The sequence below is a fragment of the Rhodotorula paludigena genome (assembly GCF_050403205.1).
Source record: "Rhodotorula paludigena JCM10292 DNA, Rt_paludigena_JCM10292v1_ctg7, whole genome shotgun sequence".
Lineage (NCBI taxonomy): Eukaryota > Fungi > Basidiomycota > Microbotryomycetes > Sporidiobolales > Sporidiobolaceae > Rhodotorula > Rhodotorula paludigena.
This window is the reverse complement of record NW_027481451.1, coordinates 250,316-274,167: the sequence shown is the minus strand read 5'-3', so window position 1 is coordinate 274,167 and position 23,852 is coordinate 250,316. Positions and strand designations below refer to the sequence as shown.

At 63.8% G+C, this 23,852-nt stretch overlaps 11 protein-coding genes across 11 annotated transcripts; 5 read left to right on the top strand and 6 right to left on the bottom strand.

Moving 5' to 3' along the window:
- Window positions 1-558: 558 nt before the first annotated feature.
- Window positions 559-5,183, top strand: SEC10 (exocyst subunit SEC10; the record flags this gene model as incomplete). Its single annotated transcript, XM_076647054.1, has 15 exons — window positions 559-742; window positions 1,062-1,225; window positions 1,335-1,404; window positions 1,482-1,581; window positions 1,685-1,799; window positions 1,860-1,958; window positions 2,020-2,150; window positions 2,212-2,386; window positions 2,470-2,919; window positions 2,998-3,362; window positions 3,437-3,514; window positions 3,577-3,812; window positions 3,891-4,101; window positions 4,183-4,245; window positions 4,304-5,183. 15 exons carry the CDS (start codon window positions 559-561, stop codon window positions 5,181-5,183), a joined length of 3,321 nt encoding a protein of 1,106 aa, XP_076507392.1.
- Window positions 5,184-5,503: 320 nt separating this feature from the next.
- Window positions 5,504-6,509, bottom strand: VTC1 (Vtc1p; the record flags this gene model as incomplete). Its single annotated transcript, XM_076647053.1, has 8 exons — window positions 5,504-5,518; window positions 5,581-5,639; window positions 5,726-5,796; window positions 5,898-5,919; window positions 6,004-6,089; window positions 6,171-6,226; window positions 6,313-6,373; window positions 6,490-6,509. The coding sequence occupies 8 exons, from the start codon at window positions 6,507-6,509 to the stop codon at window positions 5,504-5,506; spliced, it is 390 nt and encodes a 129-aa protein (XP_076507391.1).
- A 332-nt stretch (window positions 6,510-6,841) lies between these two features.
- JCM10292_006127 (uncharacterized protein) lies at window positions 6,842-7,785 on the bottom strand (the record flags this gene model as incomplete). Its single annotated transcript, XM_076647052.1, has 4 exons — window positions 6,842-6,949; window positions 7,061-7,161; window positions 7,254-7,507; window positions 7,577-7,785. 4 exons carry the CDS (start codon window positions 7,783-7,785, stop codon window positions 6,842-6,844), a joined length of 672 nt encoding a protein of 223 aa, XP_076507390.1.
- Window positions 7,786-7,959: 174 nt separating this feature from the next.
- JCM10292_006126 (PaaI family thioesterase) lies at window positions 7,960-8,723 on the top strand (the record flags this gene model as incomplete). The annotated part of the gene is made up of 4 exons (XM_076647051.1): window positions 7,960-8,127; window positions 8,205-8,420; window positions 8,493-8,575; window positions 8,654-8,723. 4 exons carry the CDS (start codon window positions 7,960-7,962, stop codon window positions 8,721-8,723), a joined length of 537 nt encoding a protein of 178 aa, XP_076507389.1.
- A 160-nt stretch (window positions 8,724-8,883) lies between these two features.
- On the bottom strand, window positions 8,884-10,374 carry JCM10292_006125 (uncharacterized protein; the record flags this gene model as incomplete). Its single annotated transcript, XM_076647050.1, has 2 exons — window positions 8,884-9,930; window positions 10,003-10,374. The coding sequence occupies 2 exons, from the start codon at window positions 10,372-10,374 to the stop codon at window positions 8,884-8,886; spliced, it is 1,419 nt and encodes a 472-aa protein (XP_076507388.1).
- Window positions 10,375-10,702: 328 nt separating this feature from the next.
- Window positions 10,703-12,083, bottom strand: JCM10292_006124 (uncharacterized protein; the record flags this gene model as incomplete). The annotated part of the gene is made up of 2 exons (XM_076647049.1): window positions 10,703-11,611; window positions 11,682-12,083. 2 exons carry the CDS (start codon window positions 12,081-12,083, stop codon window positions 10,703-10,705), a joined length of 1,311 nt encoding a protein of 436 aa, XP_076507387.1.
- Window positions 12,084-12,325: 242 nt separating this feature from the next.
- On the bottom strand, window positions 12,326-15,478 carry JCM10292_006123 (uncharacterized protein; the record flags this gene model as incomplete). The annotated part of the gene is made up of 8 exons (XM_076647048.1): window positions 12,326-12,891; window positions 12,972-13,426; window positions 13,492-13,908; window positions 13,979-14,205; window positions 14,265-14,528; window positions 14,585-14,726; window positions 14,785-14,993; window positions 15,077-15,478. 8 exons carry the CDS (start codon window positions 15,476-15,478, stop codon window positions 12,326-12,328), a joined length of 2,682 nt encoding a protein of 893 aa, XP_076507386.1.
- Window positions 15,479-15,563: 85 nt separating this feature from the next.
- Window positions 15,564-16,562, top strand: JCM10292_006122 (uncharacterized protein; the record flags this gene model as incomplete). Its single annotated transcript, XM_076647047.1, has 3 exons — window positions 15,564-16,058; window positions 16,122-16,245; window positions 16,513-16,562. The coding sequence occupies 3 exons, from the start codon at window positions 15,564-15,566 to the stop codon at window positions 16,560-16,562; spliced, it is 669 nt and encodes a 222-aa protein (XP_076507385.1).
- A 1,150-nt stretch (window positions 16,563-17,712) lies between these two features.
- JCM10292_006121 (uncharacterized protein) lies at window positions 17,713-19,200 on the bottom strand (the record flags this gene model as incomplete). The annotated part of the gene is made up of 5 exons (XM_076647046.1): window positions 17,713-17,795; window positions 17,868-18,006; window positions 18,079-18,340; window positions 18,403-18,797; window positions 18,865-19,200. 5 exons carry the CDS (start codon window positions 19,198-19,200, stop codon window positions 17,713-17,715), a joined length of 1,215 nt encoding a protein of 404 aa, XP_076507384.1.
- A 389-nt stretch (window positions 19,201-19,589) lies between these two features.
- Window positions 19,590-21,442, top strand: RFC3 (replication factor C subunit 3; the record flags this gene model as incomplete). The annotated part of the gene is made up of 12 exons (XM_076647045.1): window positions 19,590-19,689; window positions 19,753-19,830; window positions 19,892-20,031; window positions 20,087-20,172; window positions 20,248-20,321; window positions 20,381-20,477; window positions 20,556-20,618; window positions 20,682-20,763; window positions 20,846-20,975; window positions 21,064-21,196; window positions 21,282-21,347; window positions 21,415-21,442. 12 exons carry the CDS (start codon window positions 19,590-19,592, stop codon window positions 21,440-21,442), a joined length of 1,077 nt encoding a protein of 358 aa, XP_076507383.1.
- Window positions 21,443-22,627: 1,185 nt separating this feature from the next.
- Window positions 22,628-23,740, top strand: JCM10292_006119 (PhzF family phenazine biosynthesis protein; the record flags this gene model as incomplete). Its single annotated transcript, XM_076647044.1, has 3 exons — window positions 22,628-23,203; window positions 23,264-23,371; window positions 23,507-23,740. 3 exons carry the CDS (start codon window positions 22,628-22,630, stop codon window positions 23,738-23,740), a joined length of 918 nt encoding a protein of 305 aa, XP_076507382.1.
- Between the last annotated feature and the right edge of the window lie 112 nt (window positions 23,741-23,852).

Here is a 23,852-nt window from a genome sequence, read left to right as displayed (position 1 = left end):
CGGATCTTTGACACTGTGAAGGCGAGCGCGGCGAGTCGTCCGGTCCGAAGAGAGGGTCCGACCAATCGAAGCGACGCCCGAAAGCATCAAGCTTCACGGGCGGGCGGCAGTCCCATACAATGTATTCGTGTCAGAATCCGGACCAGCAAGTCCGTGCAAGCGCCGCGGGAGCTACAGACGGTGGATTACCCTGCCGGGAGAAGGCGAGATCGAGACGGCAAGTTGTAGCTCGGGAACACAGAGCGGAATTAGCATCGAGACAGCAGCAGCACGACGTCAGGTCTGCCTACAGCCTTGTGCGGCAGCGGACAGCAGCGTTGGTTCGGTGCGGACAAGGAGATGAGGAACGGTCGTGAGCCAGCGTCAGAGCACGGGAGCGCGTGCGACAGGCACAGTCGACGTGTGTGAACACGATCAGTCCGCTCAGCAACACCTCAGCAACACGACCAGGCTTTCCGCGCGAGTCGTGGTAGTGGTCGCGGTCGACGAGGTGGGGCGGCTCCTCCTCTCCGTCGCCTTTCTCGTCGCTCGACGCAGCAATCCGGCTGGGCAGCGAGGATGGCGTCGCCGTTCCCGCGGGACCCGGCGCTCGACGTCCCCTCGGGCAAGCAGCGCGAGCGCAGCGGCGGGCAGGGCACCGCCATCTCGCTCGACACCTTCCAGCACGCCTCGTTCGACGTCGCGCGCTTCGTCACCGGCCTCATGGACGACGAGGTCAAGCGCGTCCGCACAGAAGGCGCCCGTCAGTCCCCCCTTCGCCTTTCGCACCGATATGTTGCCTTAGGCGAGACGCGTCGAGGACGCTGCCGCGTCGCTGCCTGGGAGGCGCGGACCGGTCAGAGTAGCTTGCAGGCGGTGGACGTCGGGATGACTGGCGTCAGCGCTGGCTGCGCGCCGCTGAAGACGCTGGAGGGCGCGCCCGACAGTCCAGCTCTCGAGGCCTTACGGGCGAAGGGGCGCAGCAGCTGCCTCTCTCGCGCCCTCGAGCTCCTCCGGCCAGCCGAAGCACCTGCCTCAGTTGTTCCGAGACGGTGCTGACCTTTCCCGACGCGCGCAAACAGCCTTCGACCCGGCCCCCCACATCCGCACGCTCGAAGCCGCGCTCGCCCAGCTCCTCCCCCTGCGCAAGGCCAATGCGCAGAAGACTGCAGAGCTTGAGCGATCTGTCGCTGTTGCCGAGAGGGCGTATCGGGGTGATGTGCGAGGGGCCAAGGCCGGATTCGAGGTGAGTGGCTCGGACCTCACATTGTTGTCGCTCACGTCTTCTCAGAAGGCGGAGGCAGAAGCATTGGCGGTCAGCTGAACCGTATCACGCTGACGCTTTTTGCTCGCAGACTGTCAACACGCAGTTCCAGGCGCTCGACGGCAAGATCACCTCGGTCGGACGGACAGCAGTGCGGATAGGTGCGCCGAGCCTTTCTCTCCCGGCCAGGAAGCCTTACACCTGTGCTCCAGCTGAACAGAAGTTGCCTCTCCTCCAGGAGAGCAACTGGAATCGATTGACCGGCTACGACAGCGAGGGAGCGAGGCGCACGACCTGATCCTATACTACAACGAGTTTGCGGCGGGCGACACGAGCAGGTGCGCTGCTGGACACCTTGCACAGTGTAGCTTGGTGCAACCTCGCACCGAGTTGCGCCTTGGATTTGTCGACGTGGTTCGCTGACTTCTCTCCCTGCCGCAGGCTTGAGAAGATGCGAAAGGAGGGCGGGCGAGAAGGGCGGCAGAAGGTCGCGATCGCAGCACGACGACTGCTCGGCCTATCGAAGGAAATCGAGGGCGTCGAGGGTGCCGAGAGGGTGCGTCTCGCTGCGCCGTTCTGCCCTGCTACCGCCTGACCTGACCGACATCACGTGCAGACGCGCGAGACGATTGAGCGGTACTGCGAGCGGTTTGAGAAGGACATGTTGCGCCTCTTCGACCGGTACTACCGGAAAGGCGACCCGAAGGCGATGGCGGTTCGTCCCTTGCCCCAATTTCACCCTTTGCCGCCAGTCACTCACGCGAAGCGGCTGGCAGCACTGCGCGCAAACGCTGCAAGAATTCAATGGCGGGCAGTCGTGCATCCAGATCTACGTTAACCAGCACGACTTCTTCATCTCGAAGGAGCGCGTGCAAGAAGCGGCGGGAGGTCTCGTCGGTGGCGCGATGTACGTCCTCTGCGTCGCTTTGCCAGGTCCTGAGAGACTAAAACTCCGTCGTACTGCACAGCTGGGAGTCTCTCCCCGATCCCGACTCGAGCGCCCCGAAAGACGAGCCTGGCCTGGCGAGCCTGTACGAGGAGATCCGCGTCACGGTCGGCCAGGAGGCTCAGATCGTCACGGCCGTTTTCCCAAATCCTGCTGTCGTCATGCAGGTCTTCCTCCAGCGCGTCTTTGCGCAAGTGGTGGGTTGGCTCGCTCCGCTTATCCGCATTCTTCGCTTCCTAAGAGCCGAATTTGCTGATGGATCGCCGCGACCAACGTGCAGATCCAGGGCTACATCGAGACCCTGATCCAGACCGCCTCCTCCTCCTCGACCCTCGCCTACCTCCGCATCCTGCACCTCGCGCGCGCGCAGACCAACTCGCTCGTCGACGACCTCAAGTCGCACGAGTTCTTCCGCGCCTCGTCCGCCTCGTCCTCGTCGGCCCTCGCGTTCGCCAGCTCGTCGCTCCTGAGCCCGCTCGGCCTCCCCGCCACGGGCGGCGGCGGCTCGTCCGCCTCTGCCGCTGCCGCCGCGCAGCTCACGTCGCCACAGGCGAGCGCGTTCCCCGCGGGTGCGGCGAGCGCGGGCGCGGCGGCCGTGAGTCAGATGCTCGACGGGAGCATGGAGGAGCTGTTTGTGCCGTACATGGAGGGCGCGAGGTACCTCGAGAAGGAGGGCAAGAGCTTGACCGAGCTGTACGCGGCGAGGCTCATTCGGTTCACGAATTGGCATGTGCGTCTTCGCGCGGCAACGTATCGCTCCATCCGATCACAAATTGACGATGCTGGTGTCCGTTTCGTGTTCGCACAGCGCGCGATGAACAAGGCCAAGCCGCACAACACCATCTTTGACCGCGTCGTCAACCAGCTCTCGTCCGCTGCGCACCAAGCCGCACATCCTGGCGCACCCAATTCTTCCTCTTCCGCCTCCTCGGCGCCTGCAGTGCCCGACCAGGCAGACGCGTCGCGACTCGACCGCTTGATGAAGTTCTCCGGCCTGAGCAACATCGTCGACAAGGGCTCTTCGTCCAAGGGCGGCGACGGCGACCACATTCGCCCAGAGCTGATGTATGAGGACGGCGACGGCGAGCTCAGCATCGAGACGGCGGAGAAGATGCTCGAGTGGCATGCCGAGGCGGTTGGGCGGATGGTCGAGCTGAGCCCGGCGAGCGACGTGTGCGTGCAGAGTCCTTCCTTCTGCTATGCTCCGACGAGTTTCGCTGATGCACTGGGGTGTCCGCGTTTCGCAGACCGAAGAATGCATTCACGCTGCTCAAGGTACTTGCCGACAGCTTCGGCAAGGCGTACCTCGAGACCGCGCTCGACACGTGCGTCTCCCCTCCTGCCCGTGGCGAATAAGGACGCCTGGCTAATGACACTCGTCTCGCAGCGCTATCCACCAGCTCTCGCTCTACGACGGCAAGAACGAGCCCGACCTCTCGCCCATCGCCGTCATCCGCCTCGCCGACATGATCATGCATCTGTGGCAGCGCTACATCTCGACGGCGCTCGTACCGCTCGCTGGCACGTCTGTCACGGTGCGCCGCGAGATGGGCATCTTCAACAATCACGTCAGCGTGCGCATCGAGGGCAAGGTCAACGCGATCGTGCAGCGTACAACAGATGGTGCGTGGGCTTGCTTCTCGCGCGCAGTTCAAGCCATTGCACGAAGTTGGCGCTGATGTATAAGTCGTCGTTGCACAGCCATCATCTCGCACCTCTCGCTGCTCCTCGCCAAGCAGAAGAAGGCCGACTTCAAGCCCAAGAACGACGACCTTGCCTTCGCACGGCTCAACACCGAGCCGTGTCTCCTCGCGTGCGACTTCCTCGCCAAGGTCCGCGAGGCAGCATCGGGCGCGCTGTCGGGCAGGAATGCCGAGATCTTCCTCACCGAGGTTGGCGTGACCTTCCACACGTGCGTCTGCGTTCCTCGCTCTGTGAAGGATGCTCGCGACAGTCGTGAGCGGTGCTGACGGCGGTCTATGCTCAACAACAGCCTGCTGCTCGAGCACCTCAAGAAGTTCCCGGTCAGCGCGACGGGCGGCCTTATGCTCACCAAGTCCGTTCAGCGCTCTTTGCACTGCCCTTCACTCCTGACAGTCGCGGTGGCTTCACAGGGACCTGGCGCTGTATCAAGACACGATCGCGACCTTTGCGCTCCCCGCGCTCAACGATCGCTTCGAGATGCTGCGGCAGCTCGGCAACGTCTTTATCGTGCAGCCCGACATCCTGCGCTCGTACCTCAATGAGGCGTACCTCGCGCGCATCGAGAACCGCCTCCTGCGCCCCTTCGTCATGATGCGATCCGACTACGGCGACTACCCGCGCCGGTTCTGGGACGACGTCTTTGGGCCGGACGCACCGCTCCCCTCTGCCGCCACCGCCGCCGACGGAAGCCCAGCCAGCGACCGGGGCGGCGGCGTAGGCGGTGCCGTCTCTGCGCTCGGCGCGCGCATCCCGGGCCTCTCGTCCCTCGGCGCCGCCGCGTCGTCCGCCGCCGGAGCCGGCGCCGCAGGTTTCTCGAGCAGCGCGGGCTTCATCGCCCAGTCGTTTGGCGCGCGCGCAGGCGCGGGCGCGGGCGCGGGTGGGTCGCCGGCTTCGAGCGTCGCGAGCGGCGGGTTCCAGCCGCAGCAGCAGCACCGCGCGCAGCCGTCGTCGTACGCGCCGGGTGGGGCGGGCCCGCCTGCGCTGCCGCCGCGCGACGCGGCGAGGCCGTCGTTTGACGAGCATGGGTATGGGTACGGGCACGGGCCGCCGCAGCCGCCGCCGCGCCCTTCGTCCGCGGCGTCGCAGCGGTCGCTCAACCGCGCAGGAGGGGGAGGCGCGGATGCGGCGGGGGCGGCGCAGGCGGCGGGGAGGAAGCAGTCGCTGTTTGGAACGCTGATGCGCGACTTTGAGGGGCTGGGCTTGCGCGACGAGGGCGGCGGGTACGCGAGCGGGAGCGAGGGCGCGGCGGGGGGCAAGCGGAGGAGCGTGCAGGGCGGCGGGACGCTGTAGAGTTGTGTTGGGCGATGTCGGGGTAGGTTTCCGCGTCGAGCGAGTGTTGTACGAATCTGTTTCACAGTCAGTCGGGCGCCTTGTCAAGCAAAGGGCGCTGCTGCCTACGCTTGCTTCCGTCTCGGCGAAGTTGTCAGTGAGCCGGATGGAGTGCTACAAACAGGGGTACAGCGTTGCACTACGCCTGACGGGCGGATAGGGATAGCATGGAAGACGAAGAGGAACCACTGCGAGTACCGAGGAAGGAGGCGAGAAGGCGGGGCTGTAATGGAGTGGGTCTAGAAGATGGGTAGGCGAAAGGAGGTCGCAGAGCCGGGTTCTCACGCGGCGGTGAACTGCGGACGGAGGGGGTCAGTCGGGTCACGGCAGCAGTCGAGCGGGAACGAGGTGGGCGCACTCGGAGGATGAAATTGGTAACGACGGCGGCAAACAGCGCCAGGCAGAGAACGGTGGGGCCTGCGCACGAAGAACCCGACGCGTCAGTCTTCGCTAAGCATCGCAGCGCTCGAGAGAAGTCACGTGGGATGAGTGCTGGCACGCACCGAGACGGTCGTCGTACGGGCCCGAGCCGCGCTTGCGAATCGCGTTTGCGCGCCAGTGATAGGTGACGAGCCTGTTGTGTGAAACACAGGAGAATCCGAAGAGCCAGAGCGAAGGTGCGGAGCGGGTTAGCTTCGTCCCGCTGGCGGAAGCACACGGAGCAGAGGCACGCACGCATACGCCATGATGCTCATCGCTGTGACGTGAACATCCTTCGGGAGTCAGCTCGTGCGCGAGAAAGTAGGAGCAACGAGCCAGCCAAGCGGGACACTCGACGCACCGACGAGGGTGAACATGCCGGCGCTAATCTTGCCGACGCGGTCGCCAAAGTTGAGCAGGCCGACGGCGAGACCGCCGAGGACGACGCTGTATTTGCAGAGCGCACAGGGCGGCGTCAGTGAGATGCGTGCGAGGAGGGAGGGCGGGACGGGAGACGGAGGGACGCACGTGAAGTTGAGCCATGAGAGGAAGGTGCGCTCGTTGGCGAAGAAGACCTTGGGCTCCTGTGCATTACAATAACAGCCGTCCGACGAGCGATCCCGTCAGTACCGCTCTCTGCAAGCGATGAGCAAGGATGGGCGCAGCGCACGACGCGGACGGGGAGGGCGATGCGCTTGTCGCGGGTGCGCTGGAGGAGGGGCTGGGTCGACCTGTGTGCCAGGATCCCTCGTATCAGTCTGCTGCCTCGTCGTGCGCACTGGATGCGCGGACACTCGAGGTGCGGCGGGTTGGAAATGGATGTCGCGCGGTGCAGACGAGGGAGAACGAGAGGACGGGAGCGTACATGGCTGTGAGTACGCAGAGCAGTCAAGCAGGTCCAGACAGTCTCGGAGCAGCAGCACGGGCGGGCACAGAGCGACGCGGAGAGCGGGCACGCGGGCCGCACGTTCGTCGCTCGTCGTCAAAGTCGACAAGTCGCGCGGAGCCCCGCCCTGCGTCGCATTTCCACCTGGACACTCTCCCATGCCCACTCCTGGGTCCAGTGTACAGCTTTGCATGTATCTAGACTGTCCCGGGCTTGCACACTCTGAGCACGCTCGACCCAAGAGAAGAGGCAAGTCCCGTCCGCCTTCCAGCCCAACTGCACGCTCTTGCTCGTCCAGCTGTGCATTGCAGCCTCACGCGACCAGTCCTGTCCGTGCAGAGAGGTGCGAAACCGGGTACAGCGCCGCCGCGACCCGGCGCCCCTCCTCCTGCAGCAGATTGTACGTTGACGCCGCGTTCCGCTGCCGAGTCGCCCTGGTGTCAGCGCGCTATCCTTCGACCCAGACGTACCGCGAGCACAGGCACTGCTGCGCTCGCGGACTGGCCAAGGAGAGAGACGCTGGACGACGCACCGAGTCGAGGACATCGACCTGGATCCCGAGGCCGTTGAGGTACTTTTTGAACGCTGGCGGCGCAAACATGGTCGACGTGCCCGTCCCCACCAGGAGGATCTCTGTGCGACAACGAAGACGACGACAAGCCCAGATCAGCTCGAGGGAACGCCGCGTAGGAGCCAGTGGGATTGGCAAGAGGCATCCGACGCACCTGGTCGCGGACTCAGCGCCTCGAAGATCTGCATCTTTTCCCTCGTCCACCCGTCCCAGTCAAAGCCCATCGGGTTCTTGCCCTGTCCCTCGGTCGGGTGCGACACGTCCCACAGGAAGCACGCGCCGTCGATGAGGAGAACGGGCGAGGGCACGACGAGGCCGTCCGAAAGGGTGAAGCCCGCCGAGGGCGTGAGCGACGTCACCGAGACGCGCTCGTCTGGGCTCGAGGCAAAGATGTTGGCGTTGGCCAGACTGCGGGCACGGAGAGTGGGTTAGTGAGGTCACCTCGAGGAGGAGGAGTCGGCGGAGGAGATAACGCACGCATCGCCGTTGTGGACTGCGCGAGTGGTTGCGAAAGCACGAGCAGCCTGCAGCGGTGTCGCCAGCCGTGCTCGCTTGCACGGTGCGGGTGTGTGCGAGGCGGTTGCCCCAGCGAGCGATGAGGACGAAGACGCGGCGATCGCGGCGGTGCCGAGCGGAGCAGCGGCGAGCGCGCGTGCGGTCCGTGTCAAGTGAACTCGTGCGAGCATTCCCTAGACTATGCTCTGCGCAGAGTGTGCCGAGGTCAAGGCGAGCGCCGACTTGGCTCCGGCGACCCGCTCGACCCGGAACGGCAACGGCCCCACTTTGCCCGTTCCGTTGCGCTTTCCTTTCGCTCCTGCACTTGCACGCATTCAGGCTCATCGGATACTGGCTGCCCAGCCATGCCCCTCTCGCCTGCAGACAAGAAGCGGGTCGACGACCTCGTCCGCAATCGCTTGGAGCTGTGCCTCGTCCTCGGCGACTCTGGCTTTGCTGTCGAGCAGTCGCACCTCGTACAGCTCGGCGAGGTCGAACTCGACGGCGTAGAGCTCGATGGCCACGACAACACGGTGCGTGCCTCCCTCTCGTCTCGCTTCACGCGGAACAACCCACGCTCATACTGCGCTTCTTGGTACACCGCACGCAGAAACCGACCCGGTCCGCCAGCGCAACCGTGACGTGCTACCTCACCGTCGACGAGACGTGCTGCAACCCGAGCGGCAACGCCCACGGCGGCTTCTTCGCCTGGCTCGTCGACCACTGCTCGTCGCTCGCCGTCCTCGCGCTCAGCGGGCCGGGCGAAAAATGGGTCACGAGCGGCGTGTCGACCAACTTGCAGCTGTACTACACGGGCGCCGCACCGGTGAGGTCGAGGAAGCGCTTGCACTCCTTGGGTGCGGAACCTGACGCTTTCCTTGTGTTTGCGCGCGCACAGGTGGGCACAAAGCTGCGCATTGTCAACAAGGTCCTGCAGCAAGGCCGTGTGACGACGCTTACCGAGACGCGCATCCTAGACGAGTGAGTCCGGCCCTCGAGAAGGCGCATTGAGCTGGTAGTTCCGCGCTGCGCCTGCGGCTGACGCTCCGGAGTCCACAGCGCAACAGGCAAGCTCCTGGTGCTTGGAACGCACGTCAAGCAGGATCCGCAGCGCCGGTCGAAGCTATAGAGGATGTCGCCGCAATGGCAGTAAACCGATTCGCGGCACTTGTACAGGTTGTATCGCTCGACACGGTCTTTCAGTCACTCTTTCCCCGCTTTCCCCCTCTGCGCACATGCTGGCCCGGTGTATCATGCTCTGAAAAGCGTATCATGCGAAGATGCCGAGCCTACGCATCGTCCATCTCGTCGTCCCCGTCGTCGTCCGACCCGCTCTCGCCGTCCTCAACAATCCTCTCCGTCTCGGTTTCCTCAGTCTCCATCGCCTCCTCGTTCGTCTCCTGGTCCTCCTCGTCGCCGCCGCCGCCCTGCTGCGCAGCGTTGTCGCCCTCAGGCTCGCCGCCCTGGTCGTCGTCCGCCTCGTGCGACTTGTCGCTGTCAGACTCGTCCAAGCCCTTGATCCAGCCCAGCTCATCCGCCTTGTTGAGCGTGTAGACGTACACACGGTCCGGATCGAGCGGCCACCAGACCGGGCGGATCGTCACGTGCGACTCGTCGCCGGAGTTGACCTCGTCGGTTTCCTTGCCCTCGTCAGCACCCGGCTTCGCCTCCTTCTCCTTCTCTTTGTCCTCCTTCGTCTTCTTCCCGCTCTTCTGCAGCACGAACTTCCCGTCCTCGCCCGTGACAACCTCCTCATCCTCGGCCACGCAGCGCGTGACGAACCCCGCCTCTCCCTCGTCGAGCGTGACCCAGCGCGCCTTGCCGCCCATCTCGATCGCGTCGACCATGCCGTCGACAAGCGTGGCCAGGAAGGACTCGCCGAACGGGTCGGAGGCGGGGAGGAAGAGGCGCCAGGCGACGTCGTCGTCGGGGCCGGAGTCCTCGCTCGTGAGGCTCGACTCGGCGTCACTGTCGACTTCCGGCGCCGTGTCGCCCGATGCAGCGGCTTCCGCCGCCCGGTGCTCGACGGATCTGGCAACAGGACCAGCGTCGGCCTGCGGCGCCGGCGCCGGCGGGCTGTCGCTCTCCGTGTCCGACCGCGCCTCTACCCACCCGTGCGCGGCGGCACGCGCCCACAGCCCCTCGTCCGCCTTGTGGACGACGCAGCGTGTCTCGCAGTCGTACGCGGCGTCGAAGCGCGCGACCATCTCCCACGTGTACCCGAGCGTCGTCGTGAGAAAGTCGAGCTCGTCCTGCTTGTCCGCGAACGGCGTCGCAGGGCCGAGGAGGAGGCTGTCTTCAAAGATGTCGTGCGATGGGGGCGTCTCGGCGCGCTCCTGCAGCGGGCGGCAAGATTTTCGTTAGACGTCGGTCCTCGTATCGACAACGAGCGAGAGAGAGCAGCGGACCGCGTCGAGCGCACGCATCTCGGCCGTGACCTCGTACTCGAGCCCGCAAAACTGGCACTGGTCGCCGCCGATCTCGCCGGCGCAGTCGGCGCAGCGGAAGCACTTGTCCGTCTCGTCGAAGATGGGCTCGATGCCGCCGTCGTCGTCGTCCTCGTCGGCGAGAGCACCTTCCTCCCTTGGAGAGAGGTCGTCGGCCTGGCCAGGGTCCTGGGGCACGGCGACGCCCTTTTCGTGGAGCAGCCTCTCGAGCTGGCGGATGCGGGCGCGGGCAGCGTCGAGCTCGTTGGCGGGCATCGCGGAAGTGTCGCGCGAGGACTCGACAGACTCGCCGCTCAGATCCGACGTGAGCACTGTCTGCTTGAATGCGGCCATCGCAGGGGTAGAGCGAGCGAGACTGGCCGGGAAAGAGAGGAGACCGCGAGCGAGGCGCGGCCGAAGTGGGGCGAGCGACGCGCGGACGCGGTCAAAGCGGCGAAGTGCAGGAGCGGCGAAGCGCTCCTTTCACGGGATGCGCTACTCACTGGTGCAAGTTGCGGAATGTGGTGTTGCGAAGTGAGGCGGGAAGAACCGCAGAGGCTGCGTCGACCTTCTTAAACTCGGTTCCTCGAGAAGTCAGCCACGACAGGCAGCCTCGCAAGACTCGCAGCAGCTACAGGCTGTTTGATGTCAATATGCAGGCGGCGAGTCGACTACAGGCCATTCACCAGTCGTGCATCTCCGATAGGCGGGCCGCATCGCGCTCGATGTCCTCCTCCGTCAGCTCGTCGTTGCTGTCTTCACCCTCGCTGTTGGTGCTAGCGTGTCCACGCGACGGCGAGTACCACTCCGCCTCGGACAGGTCCTGCTCGAACCACTCGATGAGCTTCTCCATGCGGCGCGTCTTGCGGACGAGGTCGAGCATGCGTTCGAGCTTGTGTTCCTCGCGTTCCCTCTGGCGCTCGCCGTAATTGTCATCGAAGGCATCGTCCGGATAGACGCTCTCCCACGCCGAGAGGTCGTAGACAGGCGCAAAGACTGGCTGCCGGATCTCGATATCGTCGTCGCAGGAAACGAGCTCGACGATTCCTTCTTCGTTCGTGGCCGGCACGACAAAGTGTTTACCCTCGTAGATCGGACGGGTGATGATGTTGTCCTCGCCGTCGCGGAGGCAGGCCCACTGGAGGCTCGAGAAGCAGCCCTCTTCGACCAGGTGAAGCTCGTTGTCGAGGAGAGTCGAAACGAACTCGTGCCCATCGTCGTCGCCTGGACCGAGATGAATACGCCAGCTCACCGGCACAAAAATGCGCCACTCTCCCCTCAGCGGCTCGTCAACTTGACCCGGAGTCGGCTCGTCTCCCTGGAAGGGTCCTGCGTCGTACGCAAAGTCGCTTTTGGCGGTCGGCAGGCGGTCGGCGATCTTCCATCCGTCTGGAGCCAGCTCCACATACATGTCGAGGTCGACGATAAGGACGATGCCTTTGAGCGCCGTGCTGAAGGTGATGTCGAACGCCGAGATCATCGCCTTAGTGTAGCCGAGTGACGAGACGAGCTGTCCGTCTCTTTCGCTGACGTTTGAGGCGGACAGGCCAGAGGGGGAGAAACGCTTTGGAAGAAGGTCCTCGCTCGCAAACTTTGGCAAAGAACAGGTGTCATTCAGGCTGCGCGAGACCGCGGCCGAGAGCAGGCGGGACGTAGCGTACCACGTTCGAGCCAGAGTCCAGCTCATCGCAGTCCTCATAGATCCTGCCACACCTTACGCAGCACTCGTCGGCGATCTCCCACCCACAATCCAGGCAGCGCAAGACGTTGTCGTCACCGTCGAAGAACGGCGTTGGCGACTCGCGAACCTCGTCGGGCATCTCAACGTCTCCCTCCACTCCGTCGAGCGTCGGCTCGGCGTCGATGATGATGTGCTCGGTCTTGTTGACCGTGTCCTCGGTCGGCTGCGCGTTGAACCGCTGCTCGAGCTCGGCGAGGTGCGAGCGGATGTCGAGGATCTCGAGCTCGATCGAGCGGCGAGGGCGCTCGGCGGGGTGCTCTTGCGTCGACGGAAGACTGGGTGGCTCGGGCGAGACCTCCTGCTTGGGTGGCGGCGTAGTCATCTCGAGCGAAAGGAGCGAGGCAGCGAGTGGAAAGCGGGCGGGGCGGAGCGGAGATTCGACCGGTGCACTCGAATTGGGCAAGGTAGAGTAGACGAGAGCGAGACGAGGCGAGCTAGCGTGAGCGAGCGAAGGCAGAGAGGCAGGAGAGGCGCATTCACATCGCTCGGTCAACTCGCCCGAGCCAGTCGCTTGCACTCTGCACAACACCAGAGCGCAAGCGTGCATTCCCTGCGAACCGCACGCTACTGATCGCCAGTATCCCGCGGCAGCGGGAAGCCCAACCTCCCCGCCAGGTTGCCCGCCGGACCCGCGAACCCGCCCTGACTCTGGAAGCTGTCTAGGAAGTTCTTGACGAGGTCGTAGTCCATCGTGCCGCCGTCGCCGGTCCCGCCCATGCCCTTGAGCATGTCGGCGAGCTCGGCGTCCATGGCTGCGAGATCGCCTTCGTCCTCGCCATCGTCGTCCGGATCGTCGAGCGAGTTGATAACAATGCGATTCGGGTCGCAACTCTGTCGTGACGACGAGGCAGCCGTCGGCGCGGCATCGGAGGCGGGAACGGGAGTGGGCGAAGCGCGGGCAGGCTTCGACTGCTTCTTCGCCTCTGCCAACTCCGTCTCCATGCGCTCCATGAGCGAGTCGAAGTCGGTCAGGTTCGGGTTGCGCAGCGGCTCGCGAGGCGGCGGAGGGTTTCCGGCGGCGGTCGCTGCTGCAGGTGACGGGACGGGCGGCGCTGTCGGCTTGGCGGAAGGCGTAGACTTCGCAGGAAGGACATTCGTCTTCTTCTCCTTGGCTGGACCAGGGACGAAGGCTGTGCAAAGGTGGAGTTCGGAAAGATCGTCAGTGCTGTTTGTCTTGCGAATTCGAGCGGAGGGAAAATCCTCGACACACCTCCTCGCCCCCTCCGGTCCTGCAGAATCTTCTCATACTGCGCTGGCGTCAGGCCGAGCGTCTCGGTAGCAAACTTGAGGAACTCGTCCATCTCCTCGCCGAGGTCGAGCACGTCGTCCTCGTTGAGCACGCTCGGCCCGTCTTCGCCCTCGACCTCGTCGCCGCCGAGCCCTTCCTCGCCCTCGGGCATGGCCTCGTCGTCGGATGAGTCCTCGAGGTCAGACGCGCCTTCGTAGACCTCCTTGTCGAACTTGCCTGGTCGAGGCGGGCGGTCGGGCGCGGCGGGCGGGTCGTCCGCGGTGAGAGGCGGAGGCGCCGAGCTCACGGCTGCAGGAGCGGTTCGCTCACCCCATTGCTCGGCAGGGAGAGCCGCAACGAGAGTCTCCATGCGGGACGCGCGCTCCTCCGCCGACATCTCGGGCATCTCAACGTCAGAGTCGTCCTCGTCTTGCTCACTGGAGGGCGGAGAGCGGGTCCTGTGAGTCTGGCAGAACTCGATTCGGAAGCGAAACCCACGTACTCGTCGAACAAGGCACCGTCCATCGCGCCGCGACCTTGCACGAAGTCCTCGACCTTGCCGGCCATCTCCTCCAACCTGCGCGCCGCCTTCCTCGCCTTCTTCTCTTCGGCCGCCTTCGTCTTCTCCTCCAATCCACCCTCCATCTTGTCGTCCCCCTCTTCGTCTTCGTCGTCGCTCGCGTCGTCGCTCTCCAGATCGCTGTCCCCGAGCTGCGCGCCGCTCTTGCCTTGCCGCGCCTGCAGCAAGTCCTCGAGCCCCTGCTCGTCCAGCGCGAGCCAGTCCTCGGAGTCTTCGAGCGCGGCAGCAGCTTCGGGTGTGAGAGCGGCGGGATTCGCAATGCGAGAGGGGAGAGGCTGCGGGCGCGAACGAGCGCGCGAGATGGCGTCGTCGACGCGCTGAGCGAACGAGAGCTTCGGGCTGCAGGTCCGGCAAAGCAAAGTCAGCGGGGTTCGAGGCAGAGTTTGTTGCAGAAGATGAGGATGCGCACCGGTCCGCCTGCGCCTTGGCCCACCCTTCGCGTGCAACAAGCTCCTTCTCCTTCCACTTCTCGCTCCCCTCGACCTCTTCCTCGAAGAAACCCTTCTCGGCCAGGCTTTTGAGGTACGCGCGGTAGCGAGCGCTTGACGTGTCGACGCCGGCAAGCGGGTCAGACGCCTCTGCGGACTGACGCGGGAGAGGTGCGGAGGCTTTGTAGAGCATCTCGAAGCCGCAGGCCTGCGTGCGTGCTTAAGTCAGTACTCGAAATCGCGTTGTGCGTGTCGGCCATTACTCACGATCTTCATGCCGACACTCCGCCGCCGCTCGTCCTCCCTGCCGAGCTTCGCCTCTGTCCACCCGGCCTTCTCGAACGGTTTGGGCGCATAGAAACGCTGCAGGACAAGTTGCGAGTAGAGAGGGCGCGTGAGGAGCGTAGGGACGAGAACGGTGCCGGGCAGAGAAGGGGACGAGTCGGTCATGCTGTCGGCGGCCGGAGACTCGGAGGCAGGGGCGGTGTCAAGAGGGGGAGCGGGCGGAAAGCGGGACATGGTGTTGACGGCCTGCACTCAAGAAAAGTCAGGACGGGTCCAGTGTAGAAGCGCACAGTGTGACGCACCCTCAGCGTGCCAGGTTCGCGCTCGTAGAAGGCACCGACGGCTTGGGCGATCAAGTCTGGCGAGTCAGACAATGCAAGGGCAATGTCGGTGGGCAGGTAGGTCAGGGTGCGGTGGTGATGCTCCTTGATTTTGCCGGGGTATCTGAGCGTTGATGGAAGGGTGAGTGAAGGCAGAAGCACAATGGAGCGAAAGAGCCCACCCTTCGATCCTGGCCCAAACCGCCGCTTCGACCTCTTCCGGGGCCAGCGTCTCCACCCCATCGTTGCGCACGAGCTCGAGTGCCGCTGCACGGTCGAGGAAGCCCTCCTCGTCAGCGTCGAAAGACGGGTTCAAGCCCTTCTGCTCGAACGGGAGGGCCGACTTGTGCTCGAGCGGAACCAGGTGAAGGCGGCCGCGGTAGATCCACACCTGCGTGACCATATGGAGATTAGCCCAGCCCGACCGGTGACCATGGAAGCAATGGAGGGGAGGGGAGCACCGCCTCAACGCACCCGGTTGGCGGCGTTCTGCGGCGTGAGCCAGGTCGGGAGCTCGTCCGCAGCTTCGATGAGCAAGAACTCGCCGTCGTCGTCCTCGACAGCGACCACGGCGTCGTGCCAGTTCTCGGTGACTTTGCGAAGGAGCCAGACGAGGAACCACTCGTCGTCGACGGCGTCCGTCACTTCCGTCTTGCCTGCCAGGCGGACCCCTCGTTGCTGCTGCGTTGTCGGCGCCGGCTGGAGCTGGAAGGGCTGCTTGTGCCAGATGTAGCCACTCGAGAGCGACGCGACGAAGGCGAGGATCTCGGCGCACAGCGCTGCAGCATCCGGCGTAGGGTCTGACGGCGCGGGCAGGTCGATCTCGTACGAGCACGAGTCGACATTCGCCTGGAACGGCGGCCTCGACGACGCCATGGTCGGAGGACGAGCCAGAGCAAGAGGTCGCTCCGCTTCTCTCGCGTTGACCAATCCCCAGACTTGCTTGAAGTCAGCAGACACGATGGCTGCGCTCAACTGGGCCATGCTTTCTCCCGAAGGCCGCCCCGTCCCGCTTCCGGGAGAGAAGTTCGTCTTCTCCTCGACCCCGACGATCAACGTCTCGCTCTTCCCGCACCCGCCAGGCTCTCCGCCGAGCGTGCACCCTACCAAGGACAACGAGTACAAGGCGACTGGCGGCACGCTTCACGTCAGCCAGCGCCGTGTCGTCTTTGTCGCTCCCGGCGCGAGGTCGGGTGGGGCTGCTGAGGGGGCAGGAAGTAGCGCGGGAGGGAGAGGCTCGACGACCGCAGCACCTGCAGAGGGCAGCCTCGCGAGCGGCCAGGCGAGCATTGCGCCAGGAGGGGTGCCACCATCCGCCGCTCCTTCCCGACCACCGCTCGAGACGCTCTCGGTCCCGCTCCGCTACTTTGTCGACGGGCGCCTCGTCCAGCCCTGGTTCACCGCGAGCTATTGCGAAGCGCTGTGTCTGGAGGGAAATGGGTCCGGTGGGCTCCACGTGAGCCAGACTGGCCATTTCGTGTGGCCTCTTTCCGTGAGGCTGACCTCGCCCGCCGGCCAGACCCCTCATCTTGTCCGGCTCTACTTCAAGGAGGGAGGAAGCTACGAGTTCTACTCGGCTGTCGAGGAGATGCGCGCCCGCGCAGAGATGTCGGGCCGCACGGGCACGCCCGTCGAGTCTCTTCGTGCGCTGGCGATTTCTCTCCTGGGTACCCCTGTTCTGCAGTCTGCTGACGCGAAGTACCTCTGCGACGTAACGACAGCTGTATACGAAGCGCGAGCGGATACAGCAAGATCAGCTGTCTCTTCCTCCGCTGGTCCTGAGTCTGAAACGGCTCCTCGCGGCGAGCTCCCCGCCGATGACCTAGTCGCCGCACAGACTGCCGCGGCGGCGGAGGAGGCAGAGCGCCACGTGCTGGACCAGCAGTGCGCCGGACGTGTGGTTAGCGCAGTGCCGCCCGCTGTCGGCGGAGGAGAGGCGCCACCGCGCTACGAGGCGTGATCTGGTGCGCTCATGTACTCACTTTTGTCCATGTGATTTGTTGTCTGTCACGTGCAGTCGCATGCCGTGGTGTCCCTCCGACTTGACCGAGTTTTATTGCGAGGCTCATGGCTGAGACCCGATCGATTTCACAACAAAAGCCGCACCAAAAGGCCCTCATTTCGACGCCTGTTCGGCGAGATCCGAGGCGCTAGCTTGTCGTGGAGTGTAGGGAACGTCTTTGCTTCCTTCGGCTTCCGCGAACAGAGCCACCGTGGCCAGTCACGCTTTTTCCCCTTCGCCAACCAAAGCTGCGCACTCGCAGAGAGCGCTGCATGGGCAACACGCCCGCCGACCGCCCCGAGCGAGTGCTCGCATCTGATCAGGCAGGGGCAAGCTTGCCCCGCGCCGCTCCCCTCGTCGACTCCGTCGAACCGGCGCGACCCAACGAACCCAACTCGACGGCAAGCTCCTCGACGACGACCACCGCAGCCGCACGACGACCACCCGTCGCACCGTCTGCAGCACGGTCCGCCCCGCCCTCGCTCTGTACGCTCTCGCCCCCAACCGTTTCCAAGTGCCCCTCGTTTTTGACATTCGAATCGAGTTGACATCGCGCGCCTCCCTCGTCTCGCCTTCGCCCGCAGCTGCGCTCATCGCCTCCGCATGGCACGCCCTCCCGCCAGAAGAGCGCGAGCGGTACGCGGCGCTCGAGCGCGCGCAACGCGCGGCCGAAGTCGAGGCTTCCGACTCCAGGTCGGGGTCCGAGAGGCGGAGGCTCCATTTTCCGCCGCGCCCGCTGAGGGCGAGGGATGCGGCGGAACAGCCTGACGGGCAACACAGAGCAGCGGACCGAATGGCAGAGGATCAGGAGGCGTATGTCTTGGCGCCGGTTCAGCAGGCCGCTTCAGACGGGACTGGCGAGTCGCAGGCGGCCGCTACAGCTGACCCGGTGCACGCGGATAGGATAGAGGAGGACGAAGTATGTGCTACGGGGCAAGAGGGACAGAGGCGCTGAGGCGAACGCTGAAGGGGCACCTGAATTCACCGAAGCGAGGCGGAGATTGAGGTCTGCATCCTCGCACATAGAAGCTAGAACTCTGCTGCTCGCAAGCCGCATCGCAGAACACGTGTTTTATTATCGAGTCTACTCGACTGTCTGTGCCTGTGTCTAGAGCGAGGGCCACAGCTCATTGAGCCGCCGAAGACGCTCCGGCACTCCGCGCAGGACGTCTTCCGAGACGTTGGCAATTGCTGCGGGGCAGGAAGACCCGTCAGACCATAAGAGTGAGCGATCAACCGCTTCCGGCGGCAAGAACCACGCACAGAAACGGATAAAGGCGTCGTCATCGACATTGTCGAAGGGCGGGCTGAAGAAGGTGCCGGGAAGAGCCACAATGCCGACGTGCTCCGCAAGGCGGGAAGCGACCGACTCGGAAGAAGCACCCGGATATGGGTGCTTGACCTGTAAACGACCTTGTCAGGCTCGACTTCGACAGGTTGTGGTCCTTGTGAAGAAAGAGAATGTGCAACGCACGTAGGCAAAGTACGCCCCGCCCGTCTCAACTTCCCATCCCTCGACCTCGTCGAGCATCTCTCGAAATACGTCCTGCCTCCGTGCGAGCTCTTCCCGCACACCTTCGCGCCACGGCCGCGTCGCATCGATGGCCCACTCAACCGTACGCTGCGCGGGCCGTGCGGGGCAGATCTGGAGGCAGTCGAGGAGTTTGTAGACGTGCTTTTGGAAGGCGGGAGAGGCGACGAGGGCACCGAGACGGTGGCCGGGGATTGCGTAGCTCCTGCTCGAGGGCTGATCGGTCATTTGATCTGCCTGTATATGGTCTAGGCAGAGCGGGCGCACTTTGAGAACGAAAACAAGTGAATGAGGTAGCTCCGCCAGTCGGTCTCGGCAAAAAGATCGTGTGGCCGGCCCGTGACGAATTCGCGGTAGGTCTCGTCGACGATGAGCGCGACCTTTCGTTCCTGGGCAAGCTCGGCAAACTGACGCAGCAGCTCGGGCGGATAGATTGCGCCCGTCGGGTTGTTGGGCGAGACGAGCACGATGGCCTTTGTGCGAGATGTGACGAGCTGTGCGCATTCGGCAGGCGAGGGGAGGAAGCTGGGTGGGGCGCAGCGGAGCGGAACAAGCGACAGGCCGAGCTGATTGAGAGACATCTGGTGGTTGAAGTACCACGGCGTCGGCAGAATGATCTCGTCCCCAGGGGCTGCGAGGGCAAGCATCGCGCTGTAGAACGCCTGCCAAGTGCCGCGGAAGCATGAGCGGGGAAGTCGCGATCGAGCAGATGAGCAAGCGCCGACTCGCCAGATTGCATCCTGCGGTGATAACGACGTCTTCGACATCGACGGGCAGAGCGTCGCCCTTCGTGCCATACGTCTGCGCGATATCGCGAGCGAGAGCCGACCGGATGCCATCGTCTCCCTGCAGCGCGCCGTAGCCTGTGGTCTTTGGGTCTGCCGCTGCTTCTCCCAGCTTGCTGAGGAGCTCTGGCGGCGGGGGCGCGCCTGGGACGCCCTGAGAGAGGTTGATGAGCGGGTTGTCGGGCGAAGCGGGGAAGCGTCGGGCCCACGCGCCGGCGAGCGGGATGGGCGGGGCAGCGCTGTGTGCGACGTTTTCGTTGCACGCGTACACGATCGACATGCTGAGCAGATCCCGGCGACGTTCGCGCGAGATGTTCGCACTTGAAGAGGAAGCGGGGAGGACAAGACGCGTCTTGGCCGGACTCGACTCGCCACACTGCTGCCGTGCGAGCTACGCAGCATCACGAGAGAACCTGTGCCACGCTCTGACACGCGCACACACGCTCGAACCGCGCGCAGAGACCAGGTGCGGCTCATCGCTCGCTGCACGGCCAACGTTCCGCTGCCGCAACAGCAACGCAGCTAGGCGGCGTTGCGTCTGTCCAGTAGTGTCTAGAGCTGCTCACACGCGCTTGACGCCCGCAGGACCTGTCAAAGGAGCTCACGGTCGACTGGCTACCATCTCCTCCTCGACTTGAATCTCTAGACCGCTCGATCGCCGCGCCAGACATGTCCGCCGGAGACACTCCCATGGAGGACGTGACCAACAAAGTCGACAAGGGCAAGGGCAAGGCCGGAGAGCTCGGTCTCGCCAACCTCATCGGGACCGGTACGCCGCTCTCGCGCGGCAGTCAGCGTATCAGTCGGCGCTGACAGCCTTTGTCTGACGCAGACGCGCTGCCCTGGGTCGAGAAGTATCGTCCAGCGACGCTCGACGATGTCGTTGCGCACAAGGACATCATTTCGACCAGTACGTCCGTCTGCGCGTTCGACCAGCGGGACCATCTGCTCACGCCGGCGCCTTCTCGCAGTTGACCAGTTCATCGCCAAGAACCGCGTGCCTCACCTCCTCTTCTACGGCCCGCCCGGCACGGGCAAGACGTCGACCATCCTCGCCGTCGCGCGCAAGATCTACGGCGACCGCAGCATCATGCGCAACAACTGCCTCGAAGTCCGTTCTATCGCATTCTTCCCGCTCCCTGCGACGCTGACAACCTGGAGTTCAGCTCAACGCGTCCGACGACCGCGGTATCGACGTCGTGCGCGAGCAGATCAAGAGCTTTGCGAGCACGAGGGTGCAGGGCTCGGCTGGGTGCGTCATGCTCGCATGCTCTTCTCGTCCGAGTAAACACCGACGCATTCGATTGACCTTCTGGATGCATCGCAGCCTCGGATTCAAGCTCATCATCCTCGACGAGGCGGACATGATGACCCAGCAGGCGCAGTCTGCCCTTCGTCGCGGTGCGTTCGACGGAACTTTGCCTGCCCACTTCATGCCCTTACTTGGCACCGTCGCGCAGTCATTGAGCAGTACACCAAAAATGTGCGGTTCTGCATCATTTGCAACTACGTCAACAAGATCATCCCCGCCATCCAGTCTCGCTGCACCCGCTTCCGGTGCGTGATTTTGCACAGAGCGTCATCGCGCTGTAGCGAGCCGCTGCTGACCAACGTGCCGTCTCGTGCCATGCGCAGCTTCGCACCTTTGCCCCGGGAAGAGGTGGAGAAGCGCTTGAACCATGTCATCGAGAAGGAGGGGTTCGTTTCTGCGTCTCCCGCTCCATTTGGCTCCTTCAGCTCACTGATTTGCTGCACGCACAGCGTCAACTTGACCGAGGATGGGCGCCAGTCGCTGCTCAAGCTCTCACGCGGAGACATGCGTCGCGCGCTCAATGTGCTGCAGGTGCGTAGCATCACCCCTGACGAGAGCGCTACCGCTACGATGCTGAGCTGATGTCTGACATGACGATGCATCTGCCGCACAGGCATGTCACGCGGCGTACGAGATGACGGACGAGTCGGCTGTGTACCGCTGCACGGGCAACCCCGAGCCGGCCGACATCGACGAGATCATGCGCTCAATGATGAACGAGTCGTTCGAGGTGGCGTACCAGCGTGAGTTGCCGTCCGAATTCTACCCTCGTGCTGGTCGCGACGTGCTCGAGACATGTCAAGCTCACGCACCGTTCTTCCCTTCCGACAGGCATCTCCTCGCTCAAGGCCGAGAAGGGTCTCGCGCTGCAGGACATCATCCAGGGCATCTACGACTTTGCGCAGACGATCGAGTTCTCGGCGCCGACGCGCGTCTACTTCCTCGACCAGATCGCCCAGGTCGAGTGCGTCTTTCTTTCACGAATCGCTGGTTCCGCTCTACTCGTCCGAGAGTGGCCCGACTAAGATCGTCCTTCTTTTGACGCGCAGGCACCGCTTGTCCACTGGAGGGAGCGAGAAGCTGCAGCTGACGGCGCTGCTGGGCGCGACGAAGAAGTGCGTGCTCGTGGTTCTCTCGACTTGCTCGCCCCTCGTGCTGAACCACATCACACGACTCGCGCAGCGCCATTGAGCTCACGCCTGCCGCATAGTGCTGGAGTCGGCGCGCCTGTAACGATAGCTTGTTCTCACTTCCATTGCTCTCCCTTCGGATCAGTGTGAGAATCGCCAAATCTCGGTTCGAAACGTCAGGATTTCAGACAGAAGGAATCTATCAACAGTACTGCGCAGACTCAGCAAGTCATGGCTCCCAACGCGTTCGCATCTCGACAGGTCATAAACGAAAGATACGCTTCATGAACCGCCGCCGCCTCTCGCTCCACCTGCCTTTCCGCGAGGGAAAGACCGACAGAACGGGAGGAGTGGCGACGGTCTCAAGATTAGCGGTTCTGATCTGTTTTGTCGAATCATTCGAGGCGAGATGCGAAGGTGGGAGGGAGGAAGGAGCGGGAGCACAAGCAGAGGCTCCGCGAGGCATAGCAAGAATCGGCACGCCGTGGACAAATCACGGTGGTCGGCGCAGAGGTCGTGCAGGTGTTCCGGGGCGAGGGTAGAGCAAAGACGAGTCGAAAGGTCTGCTACGAGGCGAAGCAAGGTGTCAGCACCTCGTGTCCGCTCGTTGCATGCGATTGCTCTTGTTGCGCCTTCAGTTTAAGCGTTGGATATTTTCATTCTCATGAGACCCGGGCCGCTCGCGTCCTCTGTTGGATCGTCGAGGGTGTACCGGTCGATTTGCAGTTTTGAAGTGTCGTCCTCAGGCGCATCGAGAGGAGCGCAAAGAAAGAAAGACTCACCAGAAGCCAGCAGTGCACGTCAACGCGCCGGACCGGCCCAGGTGCAGGAGGTCCCTCTGCGAACGGAAGAAAACCTTCCGGCGTGCAGGCGTCGAGCAACGACGGGCGAGAGCGCGAGAATCGGTGGCGAAAAGGTCCGATCCAACCCGAATCAGGCGGGGCACAGTCGCGGCATCAGCGGCTGCGAGCGCGAAAGCGAGGTGAAGGGCGGAAGGCAAAGAGTCGCGGCGAGGAAAGTGGACGGGTCCACCTCGGCACATTCCGCCTGGCTTGCAAGTGCACCACCTGGGAGCGGATATCGGCTACGTAAAGAGCTGCGCAGTCGCATGCGAACCGCTCACGCCTTGCCTCGTCCTCGCCGTCTCCTCGCTCTCCATCTCTCCGCTCTGCTTTTTGCTTCATCACGACACCGTGAGCATTCCTGCAATATGGCGGCGCTCTGTGCACATTGTGCTAAAGTGTCTGTCTCTGACCCGCAGTGCGATGCCCTGCCGGTACCAGCTCATTGACGCTTTCACGCGTGAGGCGTTCTCCGGCAATCCAGCTGCCGTCGTCTACCTGGAAGCGGACGACTCTCGCGTAGGAGATGCGACGTTCATGCTCAACGTCGCGCGTGAGTACAATCTGCAAGAGACGGCCTTCCTCGTACCGCTCACCGCGCAGGACGACGGCGACAGGAGCGTTCCGCGCTACTCGCTGCGCTGGTTCACGCCCGTTCAGGAGTTTCCTCTCTGCGGTCACGCGACTCTCGCGTCGGCACACTCGCTCTTCTCCACTGAACACCCGGGCGCGACGCGGCTACGCTTCGACACGATGTCTGGCACACTCGAGGCCGAGAAGCTCGCGGACGGGCGGATCGAGCTTGACTTCCCGGCAGATGTGGGCGTACTTGACGCCGCCAACAAAGACGAATTGAAGAGCCTCCGGGCAATGGCCGAACTGGCAATTCCTGGCTCAAGCGACGCGATCAAGCACATTGTTTTGGGCAAGCTCGGCGTCATCGTCCAGCTTGACCGGAATTTCGATCTGCAGAACGCAACAGTAGATGCAATCTCGCTTGTACGCGCCCGCTCTGATTGACACAGGTGTACGGTTGCCAACCTGCTTCTCATTGCGCAGAAATCGTCTTCGCGCTATTTCATCTTCACCCAGGCCTTTGAACCAAAGTCGTCTAGCATCTACTCGCGAGTATTCGACGGCGCCGAGGCTTGCCCTGAGGATCCAGTCGTGCGTCGATCTTTCGCTTGTCCCACATTCCTGCCAGCTTCTCCCGCTTCGCCCTTTGCGGCTTAGGTTTCTTGGACTCCCAGCTTTGCGACGACAAAGCGGGCACTGCTGACCGATGTCTGTAACGTCAAGCAGACAGGCTCGGCGCACTGCATGCTTGCGCCTTACTACCTCTCCCCCGACTCTCCCGGCTTCACGAGCCTCTTCCCCGCTTCCAGCGGGACCACCCGACCGCTACCCGACACGCTACAAGCCCGACAAGGAGGCCCGCGACAAGGGGTGCTTGAGGTCTGCTGGCGTCGCGAAGATGGGCGGGTCAAACTGCGAGGGCACGCTGTAACCGTCATGGACGGCACACTCCATGCCTGACTGTCTTCTACCGTGAGTGTGGCGCACTCAATTCCGGCCTTCTCCGCCAGAGACTTACTAATCGGCCCCGCTTGGGCTTCGCAATGCTGCAACGTCTGTCGTTGTCGACAAC